The sequence below is a fragment of the Plecotus auritus genome, assembly GCF_963455305.1.
Source record: "Plecotus auritus genome assembly, chromosome: 8".
In the NCBI taxonomy this organism is placed as follows: domain Eukaryota; kingdom Metazoa; phylum Chordata; class Mammalia; order Chiroptera; family Vespertilionidae; genus Plecotus; species Plecotus auritus.
This window is the reverse complement of record NC_137782.1, coordinates 137,300,739-137,319,332: the sequence shown is the minus strand read 5'-3', so window position 1 is coordinate 137,319,332 and position 18,594 is coordinate 137,300,739. Positions and strand designations below refer to the sequence as shown.

The window sequence follows — 18,594 nt, the reverse complement described above, 5'->3', positions numbered from 1 at the left end:
AATCTCCAAATACTTAGAAATTAATCAACATTCTTCTCCATAAGAAAGAAGAAATTACAAAGTGAATTAGAAAATATTTTGAAATAAGTAAAAATTTTAAAATAACATTTGTAAGGTGTGGCTATAGCAGTACTTAGGAGGATAATTTCTAGCTAACTTTTTTTTCTTTTTCTTGATTTAATTTTTCTTTTTTTTCTTTATTGATTAAGGTACTAGATATGTGTCCTTATTCCCACATTGCCCCCCCTCCGACTCACCCACCCCTCACTCATGCCCTTATTCCCCTGGTGTCTGTGTCCATTGGTTAGGCTTATATGCATGCATACAAGTCCTTCGGTTGATCTCTCCAATCCTCCCCTACCTTCTCTCTGAGGTTTGATGGTCTGATCATGCTTCTCTGTCTCTGGATCTGTTTTTGTTCATCAGTTTATGTTGTTCATTATATTCCACAAATGAGTGAGATCATGTGGTATTTTTCTTTCATTGACTGGCTTATTTCGCTTAGCATAATGCTCTCCAGTTCCATCCATGCTGTTGCAAATGGTAAGAATTCCTTCTTTTTTACCGCAGCATAGTATTCCACTGTGTAGATGTACCACAGTTTTTTAATCCACTCATATGCTGATGGGAACTAAGGCTGTTTCCAAATCTTAGTTATGGTAAATTGTGCTGCTATGAATATAGGGGTGCATATATCCTTTCTGATTTGTGTTTCTAGTTTCTTGGGATATATTCCTAGAAGTGGGATCACTGGGTCAAATGGGAGTTCCATTTTTAGTTTATTGAGGAAACTCCATACTGTTCTCCACAGTGGCTGCACCAGTCTGCATTCCCACCAGCAGTGCACAAGGGTTTTTCTCTGCATCCTCACCAGCACTTGTCATTTGTTGATTTGTTGACGATAGCCATTCTGACAGGTGTGAGATGGTACCGCATTATCATTTTGATTGGCATCTCTCCGATAAATAGTGACTTTGAGGATGTTTTCACATGCCTCTCGGCCTTCTTTATGTCCTCTTTTGAAAAGTACCTATTTAGGTCCGTTGTCCATTTTTTGATTGGGTTGTTCATCTTCCTGTTGTTAAGTTGTATGAGTTACCTGTAAATGTTGGAGATTAAACCCCTATTGGTGATAACATTGGCAAATATGTCCTCCCATGCAGTGGGCTTTTTTGTTGTTTTGTTGATGGTTTCTTTTGCTGTGCAGAAGCTTTTTATTTTGAGGTAGTCCCATTTGTTTATTTTCCATTGCCCTAGGAGCTGTATCAGTGAAGATATTGCTTCGGCATATGTCTGAGATTTTGCTGCCTGCAGATTCCTCTAATATTTTTATGGTTTCCCGTCTTACACTTAAGTCCTTTATCCATTTTGAATTTATTTTTGTGTATGGTGTAAGTTGGTGGTCTAGTTTCATTTTTTGCATGTGTCTGTCCAATTTTCCCAACACCATTTATTAAAGAGACTGTATTGAATCCATTGTATGTTCTTGCCTCCTTTGTCAAATATTTATTAAGCATTTTGGTTTGGGTCGATTTCTGGGTTCTCCATTCTATTCCATTGGTCTATACGTCTGTTCTTGTGCCAGTACCAGGCTGTTTTGGGAACAGTGACTTTGTAATACAGTTTGATATCTGGTATTGAGATCCTTCCTACTTTGTTCTTCTTTCTCAGAATTGCTGCATCTATTCAGGATCTTTATTTATCCCAGATGAATTTTTGGAGAGTTCATTCAGGGTTTGTGAAATATGCTGTTGGTATTTTAATGGGGGAGTGCATTGAATCTATAGATTGCTTTGGGTAGTAACAACAGACCCTACAGAAATACAAAGGATTGTTAAAAAAAATACCATGAACAACTCTATTCCAACAAACTAGACAACATGGAGGAAATGAACATATTCCTAGAAAAATACGACCTTCTAAAACTCAATCAGGAAGAATCTAAAAATCTCAATAGGCCGGTAACTATGGAAGAAATTGAAGCAATCATCAAAAAGCTTCCAGCAAACAAAAGCCCTGGGCCAGACAACTTCACAGGAGAGTTTTACCAAACATTCAAGGAAGAACTAAAACCTATCCTCCTCAGACTATTCCAAAAAATTCAAGAGGAAGGAACACTTCCAAGCTCATTCTATGAAGCCAGCATTACCCTAATACCAAAACCATATAAAGACAACACAATGAAAGAGAATTACAGGCCAATATCCCTCATGAACATAGATGCCAAAATCCTCAACAAAATTCTAGCAAATCGGATCCAGCAGTACATCAGAAAGATCATACACCATGACCAAGTAGGATTTATCCCAGGGATGCAAGGATGCTACAATATCCGCAAATCAATAAATGTGATACATCACATAAACAAATTGAGAGATAAAAATCACAGTCATATCAATTGATGCAGAAAAAGCATTTGACAAAATCCAACATTCTTTCTTGATAAAAACCCTCAGCAAAATGGGAATAGAGGGATCATACCTCAACATAATAAAAGCCTTATATGACAAACCTACAGTCAACATTATACTCAATGGGCAAAAACTAAAACCATTTCCCCTAAGAACAGGAACAAGACAGGGATGCCCACTTTCACCACTCCTGTTCGACACCGTACTGGAAGTGCTAGCCATAGCAATTAGACAAGAAGAAGAAATAAAAGGTATCCAAATTGGAAAAGAAAATGTAAAAGTGTCCTTATTTGCAGATGACATGATACTGTACACAGAAAACCCTAAAAAAAAAATAAAAAATTAGACTTAATAAATGAATTTGGCAATGTAGCAGAATACAAAATTAATGCCAAGAAATCTATGGCATTATACACCAACAGTGAACTTACAGAAAGAGAGATTTAAAAAAAAATCCCATTTACCATTGCACCAAAAAAATTAAGATACCTAGGAATAAACTTAACTAAGTAGGTAAAAAACCTGTACTCAGGAAACTACAGGACACTGAAAAAAGAGATAGAGGAAGACATAAACAGATGGAAGAACATACTGTGTTCATGGATTGGTAGAATCAACATCTAGCTAACTTTTTCAATTAGAAAAGAAGAAAGGTCTAAATTCAATAGTTCAAGCTTCCATGTTAAGAGCCTAGGAAATGAGGAATAAATTAGACCTAAAGTACGCAGAAAGAAATAATAAAAATAAGAAAGAGAAAATAAACACTAAAGAAAAATCAATGAACTAAAAAACTCGTTCTTTGAACCACTGGAAGGTGCCATAGATTTTCTAGTCTAGCTAGGAGTAACTTCTACAAAATAGCCTGGCCAGACTGGAAAGAGCAACTGCACTCAGCTGGCTGTTTTATTTTGTTTTTTAATATAAAAATTTACCTTATAGCCATGTGTAGACTGAGAAGCTAAACTGAATAAGCAATCAAATTTTGTCTTAAGGAAGTGAGATTTTAGCAGTATTTTTCAGTTTTGAAGTCTAAAACCATCCCAAGGTATAGGAGCCATAGTCTCAAATAAAAATGAATTTTTGCAGGAACTGTTACTTGCCATTTGTATCTACTACTGTGTGTATGTGTGTATATATGCACATATGTGTGCATATATACACACATACTATATGAATATGTAATACAGTATAGGTATAGCCTGTCTCTGTGTGACACAGGTTGCATATTGGAGCTGGTAAGCTGGGTGGGGAATAGTGTGGATAGTTAATGACTACTTGTTTTTTAATTAATGAACACTTAGCCTTTCTATGTGCATAATGGCACAAGAGCTGGATACCCAGGTGTTTGACAAACTGAGATGCTTGCTATTCAGTTGCAGACTGGGGCACCAGCCCAGCATTTGGCATTAAGACTGTCAAGGCTGGCTAGGTTTGAATCCTCATTCTTTCTCCTTCATCCAATGGGGACTTAACAAAAACTTTCAAAGTTTTGGTTTGGGAGTTTATATAGGTTTGTTTTTGGATGTATAAATAGTTGATTGCTAAATATGGTCAGATTTCTCCTCACTGGCTGATCCTAAATTCTTAGGATACATCCTGGTAAATTACACTTTGTGAATTAATTGTCATATGTATAATTGTTGCATTTTGGATGTACCTAATTTGATTATTTAAAAAACATATTTCCACTTATGGTATCTGTTTGCAGATTAGAAAATGAGAAAATGTAATTGTGTGATGATATGAAATGTAAAAAAAATCAAGCAGTAAATAAAATAGACTAAATCCTCCTCCCCCCAAAAAGCCGGTTCTTTGAAACCATAAGTAAAATTGACCAACATCTGCCTAAATTGAGAAGAGAGAGAGAAAGAAGACAACAATCACTACAGAACTACAAACATTAAAAAAAGTGAAGAATCTAACTTTATGCAAACAAATATAACTTAAAGAAATGGGTTCCTTGAAAGACCTAAATTATCAAAGCTCATTCAAGAATAACATGAATGACCCTTTATTATTTGAATTTGAATCCATAGTTTAGCAAACCTTTACATACACATTACCCCCCCCCCCCACACACACACACACACTCTGCATGTCCAGATGCCTTCTCTTGGGAGTTCTCTCAAACATTAAAAGAAGAAACAATATCAACTCTATACAACTCAAAATATAAAAGGAGGGAACACTTCCCAAATAATTTCATGATGTTAGCATTACATTGACCCCCAAAATGACAAAGACATTACAGAAAAAGGAAAAGTACAGACCAATACCTCCCATAAATAGATTCAAAATCCTTATCAAAATATAGCAAATCTACAATGCATTAAAAAGATAATCATCATAAACAAGAGAGCTTTATCCCACAAACACAAGGTCACCAAAACTTCTGAAAACTAATCAATATAATTCACCATATGACCAAACAAAACATACAATCATTTCAATAGATGTAGAAAAAGCACTTGAAAAAATTCAGCATCCACTCAAGATAATACATCTCAGGAGACAAGTAGTGGAAGGGGACTTCTTCAACCTAAAGACTTCATAGTTATAGTGAAAGATTAAATGCTTTCCAACAAAGATCGAAAACAAAGTAAGGATGTCCTCTCTTGCCACTTCAATTTAATATTACAGTGGAGGTCCTAGCTAGTATAGTAAGGCATAGAGGTTGGATAAGAAGATGTAAAACTGTTTTCAATTGCAACTATCATAGTCATTTATGTAAAAAAAATACTAAGGAATCAACAAAAAAATCACTACTAGGAAATGAATTTAACAGGATTGTAGGATATATGGTCATATTTTAAGTTTTATTTCTATAGAATACCAGGAAACAATTAAAAATTGTAATTAAAAATACATGAACAAAACATGTACAAGGTCTTTACACTTAAAATTATAAAACACTGCTGAAATTTAAGACCTGAATAAATGGAGATAGATACTGTATTTTGAGACTCAATATTGTTAAATTGTTCTTCTACTCCAATTTGATCTATAGATTGAACATAACCTCAATCAGAATCTATGAGGTCTTTCTGCAGAAACTGACAAGTCAGTTTCAAAATTTGTATAGAAATCCCAAAATGGAGAGTAGCCAAAATAATTTTGAAAATGAAGGACAAAACTCGCCCTAGCAGGTTTAGCTCAGTGGATAGAGCGTCGGCTTGTGGACTGTAGGGTCCCAGGTTCGATTCCAGCCAAGGGCACATGCCCAGGTTGTGGGCTCGATCCCCAGTGGGGGGTGTGCAGGAGGCAGCCAATCAATGATTCTCTCTCATCATTGATGTTTCTCTCTCTCTCTCTCCCTCTCCCTTCCTCTCTGAAATCAATAAAAATATATTTTAAAAAAAGAACAAAATTGGAGGATTAACAGAACCTGATTTCAAGACACTATCCTATCTAATAAAAGAGTAATATGCAGATTGACCATCACTCCAACACACAAGATAGCTGCCCCCATGTGGTCAAAGATCCTGCCCCCATGTGGACACAAGATGGCCACCACAAGATGGCCAGCAGGGGAGGGCAGATGGGAGGGACCAGGCCTGCAAGGGAGGGCAGTTGGGGGCGATCAAGCCTGCAGGGGAGGGCAGTTAGGGGTGACCAGGCCGGCAGAGGAGGGGAGTTGAGGGTGACCAGGCCTGCAGGGGAGGGCAGTTAGGGGTGACCAGGCCTGCAGGGGAGCAGTTTGGCATCAATCAAGCTGGCAGGGGAATGGTTAGGGGGTGATCAGGCTGGCAGGCAGAAGCGGTTAGGGGCAATCAGGAAGGCAGGCAACCGAGCAGTTGGGAGCCAGCAGTCCCAGTGGGATCAGGCCTAATCGGGCAGTCATACATCCCTCGAGGGGTCCCAGATTGGAGAGGGTGGAGGCTGGGCTGAGGGACACCCCCCCTCCATGCATGAATTTCGTGCACCGGGCCTCTAGTAAAACTATAATAATTAAGACAGTGTGATACTTAGCTATATATAGACATATAGATCAGCAGAAAAGAGTTTATTCATAGACACACACACACACACACACACACACACACACGGTCAAGGTAATTCAAATCTTTCCAACAATTGGTACTGTAACAAGTGAATATTCATATTAGAAAAAATTTCAACCCATACCTCACACCATATACAGAAAATTTACTTGAAATAGACCATAAACCTAACAGTAAGAACTAAAACCATAAAACTTCTAGAAGAAAATAGGGTTAGACAAAGATTCCTTAGATGGGACATAAAAAACACAAGCCATAAAACAGAAATTTAAGAACTGGATTTCATTTAATGTAAAAACTTCTGCTACCTGAAACATGCAGTTAAGAAAATGAAAAATAAACTACACTGGAAGAAAATATTCACAATACTAGTATCTTACAAAGGATTTGTAAGATTATTAAAAAGTCTTATAATTTAGTAATAAATAATTCAATTAAATTTGGGCAGAAGATTTGAAGATATCAGAGAACATATATGCCAAATAAGCACACAAAAAGATGCTCAACTCCAATACTTCATCAGGGAAATATAAACTGACATCACTGCACATCCACTAGAATGGCTAAAATTAAAAAGACCACGAATGCCAAGTGTGACTGAGGATGTGGAGCAACTGGAATTCCAAAATAGTTTCTTCTTAAGTTGAACACTTAGCATATGGCCCAACCATTCTATTCCTAGGTTTTTCTCAAGAGAAATTAAAATATATGTCCATACAAAGACTTGCACATGAAAGTACATGGCATTTTTAGCAATATTAGCTTAAATAGGAAAACAATCCAAATATCCATCAACATGTGAAAAGCTACACAAATTGTGATTTATCTATATAATGGAGTACTACTCAGTAAAGGAAAATTTACAGTTATATACACCAAACTGAAGATTTCTACAGATTAAATAAGTTCTAAAAGTCATACTATTTGTTTTTGAGAGTGACAGCCACACACACACACGTGCACAAACACATACAACACATTGCCTGTGATTTTCAAAGTCCTACAAGAGGGAAGAAGTTAGCATCACTTGAACAGTTAACTTTCCCCAACTTGTAGGTTCCATGAGAGCATTGTGGGGGCACTCCAGGTAGATGGAATACTATCAACACCACTGTGGGAAGGAGGGAATGTGAGAGCACATGCTGTGATTGGGGAGCGACACCATTGCAGCCCAGCTGGAGAGAAGAAGCCTGAGAGGCCCATAAGGGCTTATCAGACCCTGTAGGACGTGAGCCTGGAGAATCCTTGACCCAACACTGTTAGATTAATTTGGGGTGAAGGGGATGGGAAGATTGGTAGGCAGAAAATTATAGACAGATGGCCACTGCTTGATCATGGGAAAACTGGAAACAACTAGATTAAGGTAATGACAGCCAGGCTGAATAGAAGGAGCTGTCTTTGGACAGCATTTAGAAGGCAGAATTGATGACATTTGGTCACTAATTTGATATGGCATTAAGGGTGAGAAGATTCCAGAATGACTTCTGACTTGACACTCCATCTGAATAACTGTACCGCCCACCAACAATGGAGAATACAGGACAAGTAAGTTTGGGGAGAAAGATGATGACTTCGTATCTGTACACAATGAGTCCGGAGCACTTGTGTGCATCCAAGGGGAGGTATCCATAAAGACAGGTGAGTATGCGGATGTGGAGTCAGATGTGGTCTGGGCTGAACTCAGAGATGGGATATTAAAAATAAACTCTTAACACACTAAGCGCCACATCAGTCACCGGTGACTGACACTATACTTTCCGTCCAGAAGACAAAACAGGCTGGGCACTTAACGTGTTAATCTGTATAAAATAGGAGGAGAGTGAAAAAAATAGAACCTTAGAGAGCCTCAACATTTTCTTAAGTAGACAGATGAAGGCCATAAAAATGATGAAAAATTGCTTCTGGGATCATAGAAGGCAAGTATGATAAGAGTTTAATGACAGTGGAAGTAGTCATCAACCATCAAATGCTGAGAAATCATCAAGTAAATAAAATAAGTATATATATCAATGAGGATGTCACTGGTGACCTTTCCAAGCACAGCTCCAGGAGAATACGAAGGACAGAAGCCAGAATTTGGTGCTGTGAGCAGTGAATAGGAAGTGAAGAAGCAGAGAAAGTCAGTGTTCACTATTATTTCAATGAGTTGACAATGAGAGGGAGGTGAACATTTATTTGATTAACAGAGGAAGAAACTATTTTAAGAGATGTGTTTGTTTCATGGTATGGTTTGGCCTATATTTGCTGATGTAGCCAGATTAGTGGGGACCTGGGGAGGGTCACAAAGTAAAGATGTCAAAGGGCAAGTTGTGGGATCCAGAGTGGAAGTAGTGGTGGAACTAGTCTAGGAGAGGAAGGACTCCTGTTCCATTGAATTGAGAAGGTAAGATTTATGCAAATGTAGATAAGTGGTTGGTTAGTTGGGTGGGTGGGTGGCGAGGAGCAGATAAGCTTAATGAAGAGCCAATTAAAATGTGAAATTCTCTGTGAGTCTAAAGAGAGCAGTGAAGGTTGGAAAGGGCACTGATAAGAATGGAAAAGCTTTAATATATCTCAGTAGTATAATTAGGCACCCCTTTTAAAAAAATTAATCCTAGTCTGTATATGTGGAAATATGGGATCGTGACTGACTGTCAGGTAAAGAAATTCTAATTACATGTTGCCTTGTATAAAATAGTACACTTCTTGCTTCTCTATGGAAGATGACACTTCTAGCTCCCTCCTGAAAAAGACATGTTCTTTGAATTCTTCTAATAACAGCCGTGACGGCCTTTAAATCCCCAATGATTTGATTGATGGTTATAAGGATTTAGAATGGAAGCTTTAGCCTTGGAACAGTTTTCCTTCAACACTAACTTACCTATTCTAAGTGTCAAACTCCAAAAGTCTTAGCATGCTGGCACCAGGCAGGGCCACGTTTATATATGACAGCATTCTATTTTAAACTATGATCTATCTCAGCTTCTTAAATTGTAAGCTACACCTTTCATGTCAAATTTTCCAAAGGCTTGCATAACAAGCATATGAAAAAAAAAACCTCATAAATGCTCCCCAGTAGGGAAACTGCACATGTAAATACCTGTTTATATATGCAGTAACTTGAATTATACATGTAAATTCCACATGGATGCCCAGAATCAGCACTGTGTTAATTCAAGAAGTATATTAAAATTTTTGGATGTATTTAGTAGCAGAGCCTAAGAAAAATCTGTCATATAAACAGAGTTTTCTTTTAAAAAATCTGCTAGTTAGAATCTACTGTTTCAAGGAATCTACTCTTCCTAGGGAAAAAGTAATCGGTAATAAAACATTAATCTTATAACACATTTTTTAAATCCTGGGAAGCTCCATAATTAGGTCCTTTAAAGAGCCTGTAAGACTGTAAATTTTCCCCATTCTATAAAATGTAACAGTCATATTGAAAATAAAATATAAATGATAAATGTCAGTTGCAGAAGTTATCTATCACCTTTTCATTCGAATGCTTGACTTCTATTGGATAACTCACTTCCAAGAGCCCTTCTTGGGAAAAAGAGGTGACAGCCAATTCATTGCCTAATTGATTTAGGAACAGTGCCCAGGGAGACAGTCCAATTAAGTTTACAAGCTGGCAATTAGCAGGGAGCCCTCTAAATCCCTACACTGAGAGCCTGTTTACTTTAGTAAGAAGGCAAATGTGCTAGAGATAGGACTAGAAAGCTGTGCTTTTTGCAAAGCTGTTGTTAGTAGGCCCACAAGGGAGGGCTGAAGAAGAGCTAGGTATATGTGGGCAGACAGCCTTCTGTTTGACAGGTAACTGGGTAATTTATAGTGTGTGTGTGTGTGTGTGTGTGTGTGTGTGTGTGTGTGTGTTTTAACAGGCCTGCAAAATATCTAACATCTACTTTAATGAGTGTTGTATATGGAGATATATAACTGTTAAAAATGCAGTGGGGCAAAGTCAAACTGGATTATCTCATAATAAGTGAAATTCCAAACATTTTTTTCTTGGACAATATTAACATTATGAATAGATCTAGTTGCATTTTTATTATGTGAGAGAAGAAAAACATAGCCCTCACATTATATCCATATCTTTCAGGTTAATCAGGTCATTTTCACTAGATTTATTTCATGTGTTCAACTTCAGAGGCAAATAGATCCATACAAAAACAAAGTAAACTGAGAGCTATTTAATAAACATTATTATAATGTCTTTAAAAACGTAATTTTATACCACAGAGCCAAATCCTGTCAGGGCGTTTAAAATGTATTCACTTTTTAAAGTTTTCAAGTAGCAATAATGTGCATTAATTAAAGTCTAGTTTTTCAAACCTAAGCAAAGGTTTCTCAAGAATTTTAAATTATACAAAACTACCTAAAGAATATCAGATATTTCAAGGGAGAGCCGGTAATGGAAAACCACAAAAGGCAAATATATTGCAACTAGAGGCCCAGTGCACGACACTGATGTACTGGGGGGCGGGCGGTGGAGAGGGACCCTTCAGCCCAGCCTGCGCCCTTTTGCAGGATGCCCTTTTGTCAGGAGCCCTTGGAGGATGTCCGACTGAGGTGGGCCACTGTGCTCCTCAGCCGTCAGCCTGGCTTGTGGCTGAGCGGTGCTTCCCCTGTGAGAGTGTACTGACCACTAGGGGGCAGCTCCTGCATTGAGCGTCTGCCCCCTGGTGGTCAGTGCATGTCATAGCAACCAGTCGTTCCGCATATTACCCTTTTATTATATAGGAGGATAATAAAATTTTGTTTTAACGTTTCCTGATTGAAATGGGCTGTATGAATACACACATTTCATAATATTGATAAATCCTTTTGAATTTTTTAGCTAAAGGGTAACAAAAAAGTTACACAAATATCTTTACCAAAAGCTAGTTAAACATTTGCTTTCCTTTCTTTCAAAACACTTTACACAATTCCAATCTGGTAAGCCATGGATACCTATAATCTAAAATAATTTTTAAAAATAAAGTATTACAGTCCTACAAAGAATTTTTTTAATGGATATATTAAGTGCTTTTAAAATATTCGCCAGGTAGCTCAGTTGGTTAGAGCATTGTCATGATACACCAAGGTTGCAGGTTCAGTCCTGGTCAGGGCACATACAAGAAACAACCTATGAATAAGTGGAACCACAAATCGACGTCAATGTCTTTCTCTCTTCCTCTCTCTCCAAAATCAATCAAAAAATTTTAAAATGCTAAACAAAATAATCACATACCTATTTCTTAAAGATTTTTTTTGGTGGACAGTTTATTTTGGAAAGTGTCAAATGTGAAATTTCAGGCTTTTTATTCATCGCAATGAATACTCAGTGTAATTTCCGAATTCTTCAATATCATTACCTAATGATATTAAAGAATATTTCCTGACATTTAGAAAATCATCCACAAAGTGTTAAGGAAACTATATGAAATGTATGAAAGGCAAGCATATTTATGGGATGACAAATAGAAAATACATTCCAAGAATAGTTCTATTGTCTTAATTATAATCTCACCATCATAAACACTTCGACTTACCAACTTCTTTGACTTACCAAGTTTAAACAAAAGAACACCCAAAGGTCCTCTGTTGAACCTCAGGAAGAGGAGATCACAGATGTCCCCACATTCGGGCTTTTGAGAAACAACCGGTGGAGCTACCCACTGCATTTGAACAAGACTGCTGGAAACACTGAAAAACGTATTGAACTGCAAAGTCTCCCTGGGTGAGCGGTCTTCCGCCAGGAGCTGGATGTTAATAGGGGAGAGAGCCATATCAAAAATTTGCAGCTCTCCTTGGATGCTGCCAACTAGCAGAATGGTGCCACTTGGGTGGCAGCTTATTAATGAAGGCAAAAGTTCAGCCTGGGCTAAGAGAGTCACTCCACGGTGAGTTTCATAAAGAATTACTGAGGAATCTTCACAGCCCAGAATCAGTTTGTCTTCAGTAACATTCCTGCAGCAGCTAATGGCCTTGGATCTTAGTGGTATTCTGGTGACTGAGACACACTGGATTTTGTTCCGAACACATTCATAGATGCAGCTGTCAGCCATGGGCTCTTTGTCTGCACTGATGGAGCGCTCCACTGTCAACACCTGGTAAGTCTGTTTGGCGCCAAAACGAACATCCAGTGGATCCCATTCCGTGCGGACAGAACTCAGAACCTGTAAGAGATGAATCAAGTATGTTCACACAGAACTTGGGTTTTCTTCAGCTGCCACACATAGGCCTTATATTAATCTAGCATCCTACTGAAGATCATCAGTTATCACGTTAAACATTAGAAATATATAAGTATGTGTCACACAGAACACATATGTAGACATAAATATGGTACATACAGAGCATAGCTGCAGAATTTAAACTGTAAGATTTAACTTGACCACATTGTTTTAGAAAACCTAATTATCTAAAAGACAAATATGTCCCACAGTATATAAAAACAAATAAGGTGGGCTTTTAGTAAAATAATACAGTGAGCAGAATATCTAAAACTGCTAAAAGTTTGATTTTGGGGTGTTTAGTTTTTACTTTCATTTTTTCTCCTTTTCTTTAATCTTCTATTTTTATTGTTGACAGTACAACTTGAAAGAATTAAGTGCATCTCCTTCCTACACACTATCTTTCCCAATTCTGAAATTACTGTTAAATTATTTACTAGAAATGTATTTCTAATTAGTAGTACAGAGTAGGCAAATGAAAAAAACTTTAGAACCCTAATAAGAGTCTTGTAGAAATAGTTTACTATCAGAAAAGATATGAGTGGTTAAGTAGACAAATGAATAACAGAAAAAATAATAACATAATGTATTAGTTTTAAAATAAACAAATTTAAGACCTAGTAATATGAATAGTCAATATTTGTTAAGTAAAATTTTAAAAACATCTTTGGTGTCAAATGGAAAGGCTACAAGAAATACCTAGGCAGAGGAATAAAAGCAAAAAACAACAGGCCATTCAGTTTATTCATATGGAAATGTGGGAGACCAAGAACCTGAAGAGTAGCATTAACATGGGTTTAAATATATACTAACACTGTCAAAATCTTCAAAATCAGATACAGAGCTATTAAAAAAGCACACCTGTACACATATCATAAAATTTCATAGAACTATAAACACACACACATGCACAGAAGTGCATATAAAATCTGGTGAAATCCAACTAAGACCTGTATTAGAATTAATAGTATTGTACAAGGTCACTTTCCTGGATTTCACAGTGGACTGTGGTAACATATCTAGTATTTACCCCAATACTATCATTGGGGCAAACTGGGGGAAAAGTACAGGAAGGGAATTTGCTTTTAGCAATTTAAGCAATTATTTTAGCAGTTTCTCAAGAGTAAATGATTTCAAAATGAAAAGGTTTCTTGGTTTGTCTGTTTTAAAGTGTATACAGAAGGCTGGCTTTTGGAAGCAAAGCCGGCGGCGGGGGGGGGGGGGGGGGGTTGATGTGAATTTTCCTTTTTTAAAAAAATACCTTTTTATTGATTTCAGAGAGGAAGGGAGAGGGAGAGATAGAAACACTAATGATGAGAGAAAATCATCAATTGGTTGCCTCCTGCATGGCACCTACTGGGGATTGAGCCTGTAACCCAGGCATGTGCCTTGACTAGGAATGAAAGGCGACCTCCTGGTTCATAAGGCGATGCTCAACCACTGACCCACACTGTCTGGGCTTTCTTTTCCTCCCTCCCTTCCTTTCTTCCTCCCTTTCTCCCTCTCTTTTCTTTTTTCTTTTCTTTCCCTTCCTTTTCCCCTTTCCTTCCCCCTCCCCCTCCCTCTCCCCTCCCTTCTCCTCTCCTTTCTTTCTTTCATGTGAATTTTTCTTTTAAAAATCCATCCTAAACATCATCACCAAATGAATCTTCTAAACTAAATGTTTTTGCTCTTACTCCCCCATTCAAACTCTGCATTGGCTACCCACCCACTAATGAATTAAAATTTTATTCCTCTTCCTAGAATGCAAAAGCCTGCAGGACCTATATCTAAACTCATTCCCTTCCTCACACTCTGTCCTTGTTTTTTTTTTTTTGGTTGTTTTTTTTGTTGTTTTGTTGTGTGTGTGTGTGTGTGTGTGTGTGTGTGTTTCTAGTAAGTATTTGGGTATGAGACATGTCAGGCACTGGTCCTGGGTCCTGGGGATGCAGCAGTAAGTCCTCACCTCAGAGAATATACAATCCAATGGCTGAAAACAGGCAACGATTCACAAGCAAACATCCATAGGATGTTAGTAAACGGATATACCCATTTCCTAAGTACTATGAAGAATAAAGCAAAGTAAGCAGAATGAGGAGCAGCAGGAATGGGGAGGGGAGTTTACATCGAGAAGTCAGGACAGGCCTTTCTGATAAAGGTGATCTGAAAGAAGTGAAGGTAAGCCAAGCAGCCATTTGGGAGAAGAGAGCCCTGGGCAGAAAGGAAACAAACACCTTGAGGTGGAGCTCTTAGCCTGATAAAGGAACCACAGGAGACTGACCCGGCTAGAGAAGAGGGAGCAAGGAGGAAAGTGGTGAAACTGGGGGAGGGAAACATATGCCATAGCAGCTTGTAGGCTACTTTGTAGGGACTGTGGCTTTTTCTCCAAATGAGATGAGAAGTCATAAGCAGAGGAGGGACAGGATCTGACTTGCAAATTCTGGTGTTAACTCCCACAGTTTCCCCTCCTTACTCTACTCTGAGTTCAAACTAAAACATGCCCTGCATTTTCCCAGCTCTGTAACTTGTGAAATTAATTAAACAAGGAGGCCCTAAGACTGATGTGGCTCCAATGCCATGCTGGCGTACATAAGCAAATCAAAATCTAAGCTTGTAAATGCCTCTAAGTTAAAAACCAAACCTCGAAGGACAACCAATCAGGCTTTAAGGTATAGCCAGTCAAATAATTTCCTTTCTTTGTTTCTGCATTATCTACACTAATAAAAGAGAAATATGGAAATTGACCATACCTCCACAACACCCACCAGCCAATCAGGAGTGACTATGCAAATTAACCCAACAAAGATGGTGGGTTAATTTGCATATGCAGGCGTGGAGCGGCTTGGGGTGGGGCAGCTGCTTGCGCATGTGCCAGCTCCAAGCAGCCTGCGTCCTGGGGACAGGCGTCCTTGGGAGCCAGGCCTCTCTGAGCCTATAGGCCTGTGCGTAGGCAGGGAGTGGCTGGGGTCCTGGAACAACCCCCGGCCACTCCGGGTCTACGTGCACAGGCACGGAGCAGTCTGGGGCAGGCGGGAACATCTTGGGGACCTAGGTGCTCCAAGCCGGTGCACGTGCAAACGGCCGGGGGTGGGGCAGGAACATCCCCCACAACAAGCGAGCAGACAGAAGGGCCCTGCTTGCCCCTGGCCGTGGCAGAAAGGGGCAAGCAGTCCCCCGCAGGGCCCCCACAGAGAGCAGACACCAGGGCCCTGCTTGGCCCTGCAGCGGTGAAGCAGAGAGCAGACAGCAGGGCCCTGCTTGTCCCTGGCCCCAGCGGCTAAGGGCAAGCAGGCCCCCACAGAGAGCAGACACCAGAGCATGCGGTAGCATCAAGCAAGCAGGTCTGCAGAGAGCAGAGAACCACAAGGAGCAGGCCTAAGCTGTCAGTAGGACATCCCCTGAGGGCTCCGAGATTAGAGAGGGTGCAGGTCGGGCTGAGGGATCCACCCCTTATGCACGAATTTCGTGCACCGGGCCCCTAGTTCTCTATATAAATCGTTCCCCTGGCTCCTGTCTGTGGAGTGCTTCTAGCCACTTTGAGTTTGGCGATGTCTGATTAGAATAGATTTTTTTCTCAAATAGCTCTTAAAATTTTTACTATGCTTTGGTCAGTCTATTAAAAACTTTACTTGTGTCCTTTGCCTGAAATTCACACTCTTCACCCAGTGCCTCAGTTTTTCCTTCCAAATACACTCACCCTTTTAGAACAAAACCAGAGGCTATTCAAGTTTCTGGATTCCTTCCAGCTAGGCGGCATCCTTCCCTCCTTGGATCTCACCTCCATACTCCCTTCCCCAATCCAGCTTGGCCAATGACTCTCTGATGATGTTTGGCTTTTGATTTACTTTTTTAAAAATTTCTTTATTGATTAAGGTATTACATATATATCCTTATCTCCCCATTGCCTCCCCACCCCCCACTCATGCCCTTATCCCCCCTGTTGTGTGTGTCCATTGGTTAGGCTTATAGGCATGCATACAAGTCCTTTGATTGATCTCTCCCCTTTACCCCCACCCTCCCCTACCTTCCCGCTGAGGTTTGAAGGTCGGATGGATGCTTCTCTGTCTCTGGATCTGATTTTGTTTATCAGTTTATGGTGTTCATTATATTCCACAAATGAGTGAGATCATGTGATATTTATCTTTCTCTGACTGGCTTATTTCACTTAGCATAATGCTCTTCAGTTCCATCCATGCTGTTGCAAATGGTAAGAATTCCCTCTTTTTTACCGCAGTGTAGTATTCCATTGTGTAGATGTACCACAGTTTTTTAATCCACTCATATGCTGATGGGCACTTAGGCTGTTTCCAAATCTTAGCTATGGTGAATTGTGCCGCTATGAATATAGGGGTGCATATATCCTTTCTGATTCATGTTTTTAGTTTCTTGGGATATATTCCTAGAAGTGGTATTACTGGGTCAAATGGGAGTTCCATTTTCAGTTTTTTGAGGAAACTCCATACTGTTCTCCACAGTGGCTGCACCAGTCTGCATTCCCACCAGCAGTGCACGAGGGTTCCTTGTTCTCCGCATCCTCGCCAGCACTTGCCATTTGTTGATTTGTTGATGATAGCCATTCTGACAGGTGTGAGATGGTACCACATTGTCATTTTGATTTGCATCTCTTGGATAATTAGTGACTTTGAGCATGTTTTCATATGTCTCTTGGCCTTCCTTCTGTCTTCTTTCGAAAAGATTCTATTTAGGTCCCTTGCCCATTTCTTGATTGGGTTGTTTATCTTCCTTTTGTTAAGTTATATGAGTTCCCTGTAAATGTTGGAGATTAAACCCTTATTGGTGATAACATTGGCAAATATGTTCTCCCATGAAGTGGTCTTTCTTGTTTTGATGATGGTTTCTTTTGCTGTGCAAAAGCTTTTTATTTTGATGTAGTCCCATTTGTTTATTTTCTCTTTATTTTCCATTGCCCTAGGAGCAGTATCAGTGAAGAAATTGCTTCGGCATATGTCTGAGATTTTGCTGCCTGTGGATTCCTCTAGTATTTTTATGGTTTCCTGTCTTATGTTTAAGTCCTTTATCCATTTTGAGTTTATTTTTGTGTATGGTGTAAGTTGGTGGTCTAGTTTCATTTTTTTGCATGTATCTGTCCAATTTTCCCAACACCATTTATTGAAGAGACTGTCTTGACTCCACTGTATGTTCATGCCTCCTTTGTCAAATATTAATTGGGCATAGTGGTTTGGGTCGATTTCTGGGTTCTCTATTCTATTCCATTGGTCTATATGTCTGTTCTTATGCAAGTACCAGGCTGTTTTGAGAACAGTAGCTTTGTAATATAGCTTGAAATCTGGTATTGAGATCCCACCTACTTTGTTCTTCTTTCTCAGGATTGCTGCAGCTATTCGGGGTCTTTTTTTATTCCAGATGAATTTTTGGAGAGTTCATTCAGGGTCTGTGAAATATGCTGTTGGTATTTTAATGGGGAGTGCATTGAATCTATAGATTGCTTTGGGTAGTATGGACATTTTAATGATGTTGATGCTACCAAACCATGAACATGGTATGTTCTTCCATCTGTTTATGTCTTCCTCTATCTCTTTTTTCAGTGTCCTGTAGTTTCCTGAGTACAGGTTTTTTACCTCTTTAGTTAAGTTTATTCCTAGGTATCTTAATTTTTTTGGCGCAATGGTAAATGAGATTGCTTTTTTAGGCATTATTTCTGTAAGTTCACTATTGGTTTATAGAAATGCCATAGATTTCTTGGCGTTAATTTCTCTGCTTTCATTGCTGAATTCATTTATTAAGTCTAATAATTTTTGATGGAGTCTTTAGGGTTTTCTAATGTAAAGTATCATGACATCTGCAAATAAGGACAGTTTTACTTCTTTTCCCATTTGGATGCCTTTTATTTCTTCTTCTTGTCTAATTGCAATGGCTAATACTTCCAGTACTATGTTGAACAGGAGTGGTGAGAGTGGGCATCCCTGTCTTGTTCCTGTTCTTAGGGGAAATGGTTTTAGTTTTTGCCCATTGAGTATAATGTTG

General features: G+C 38.9%; 1 protein-coding gene across 5 annotated transcripts in view; it reads right to left on the bottom strand.

Moving 5' to 3' along the window:
* Positions 1–18,594, bottom strand: part of WDPCP (WD repeat containing planar cell polarity effector) — a 281,383-nt gene that overhangs the window by 152,857 nt on the left and 109,932 nt on the right. For all 5 annotated transcript variants that reach the window (XM_080686004.1, XM_080686006.1, XM_080686007.1 and 2 more), the window contains exon 10: positions 11,943–12,552. In XM_080686004.1, coding sequence (XP_080542130.1) covers positions 11,943–12,552 — 610 coding nt within the window. The remainder of the gene's footprint in view (positions 1–11,942; positions 12,553–18,594) is intronic.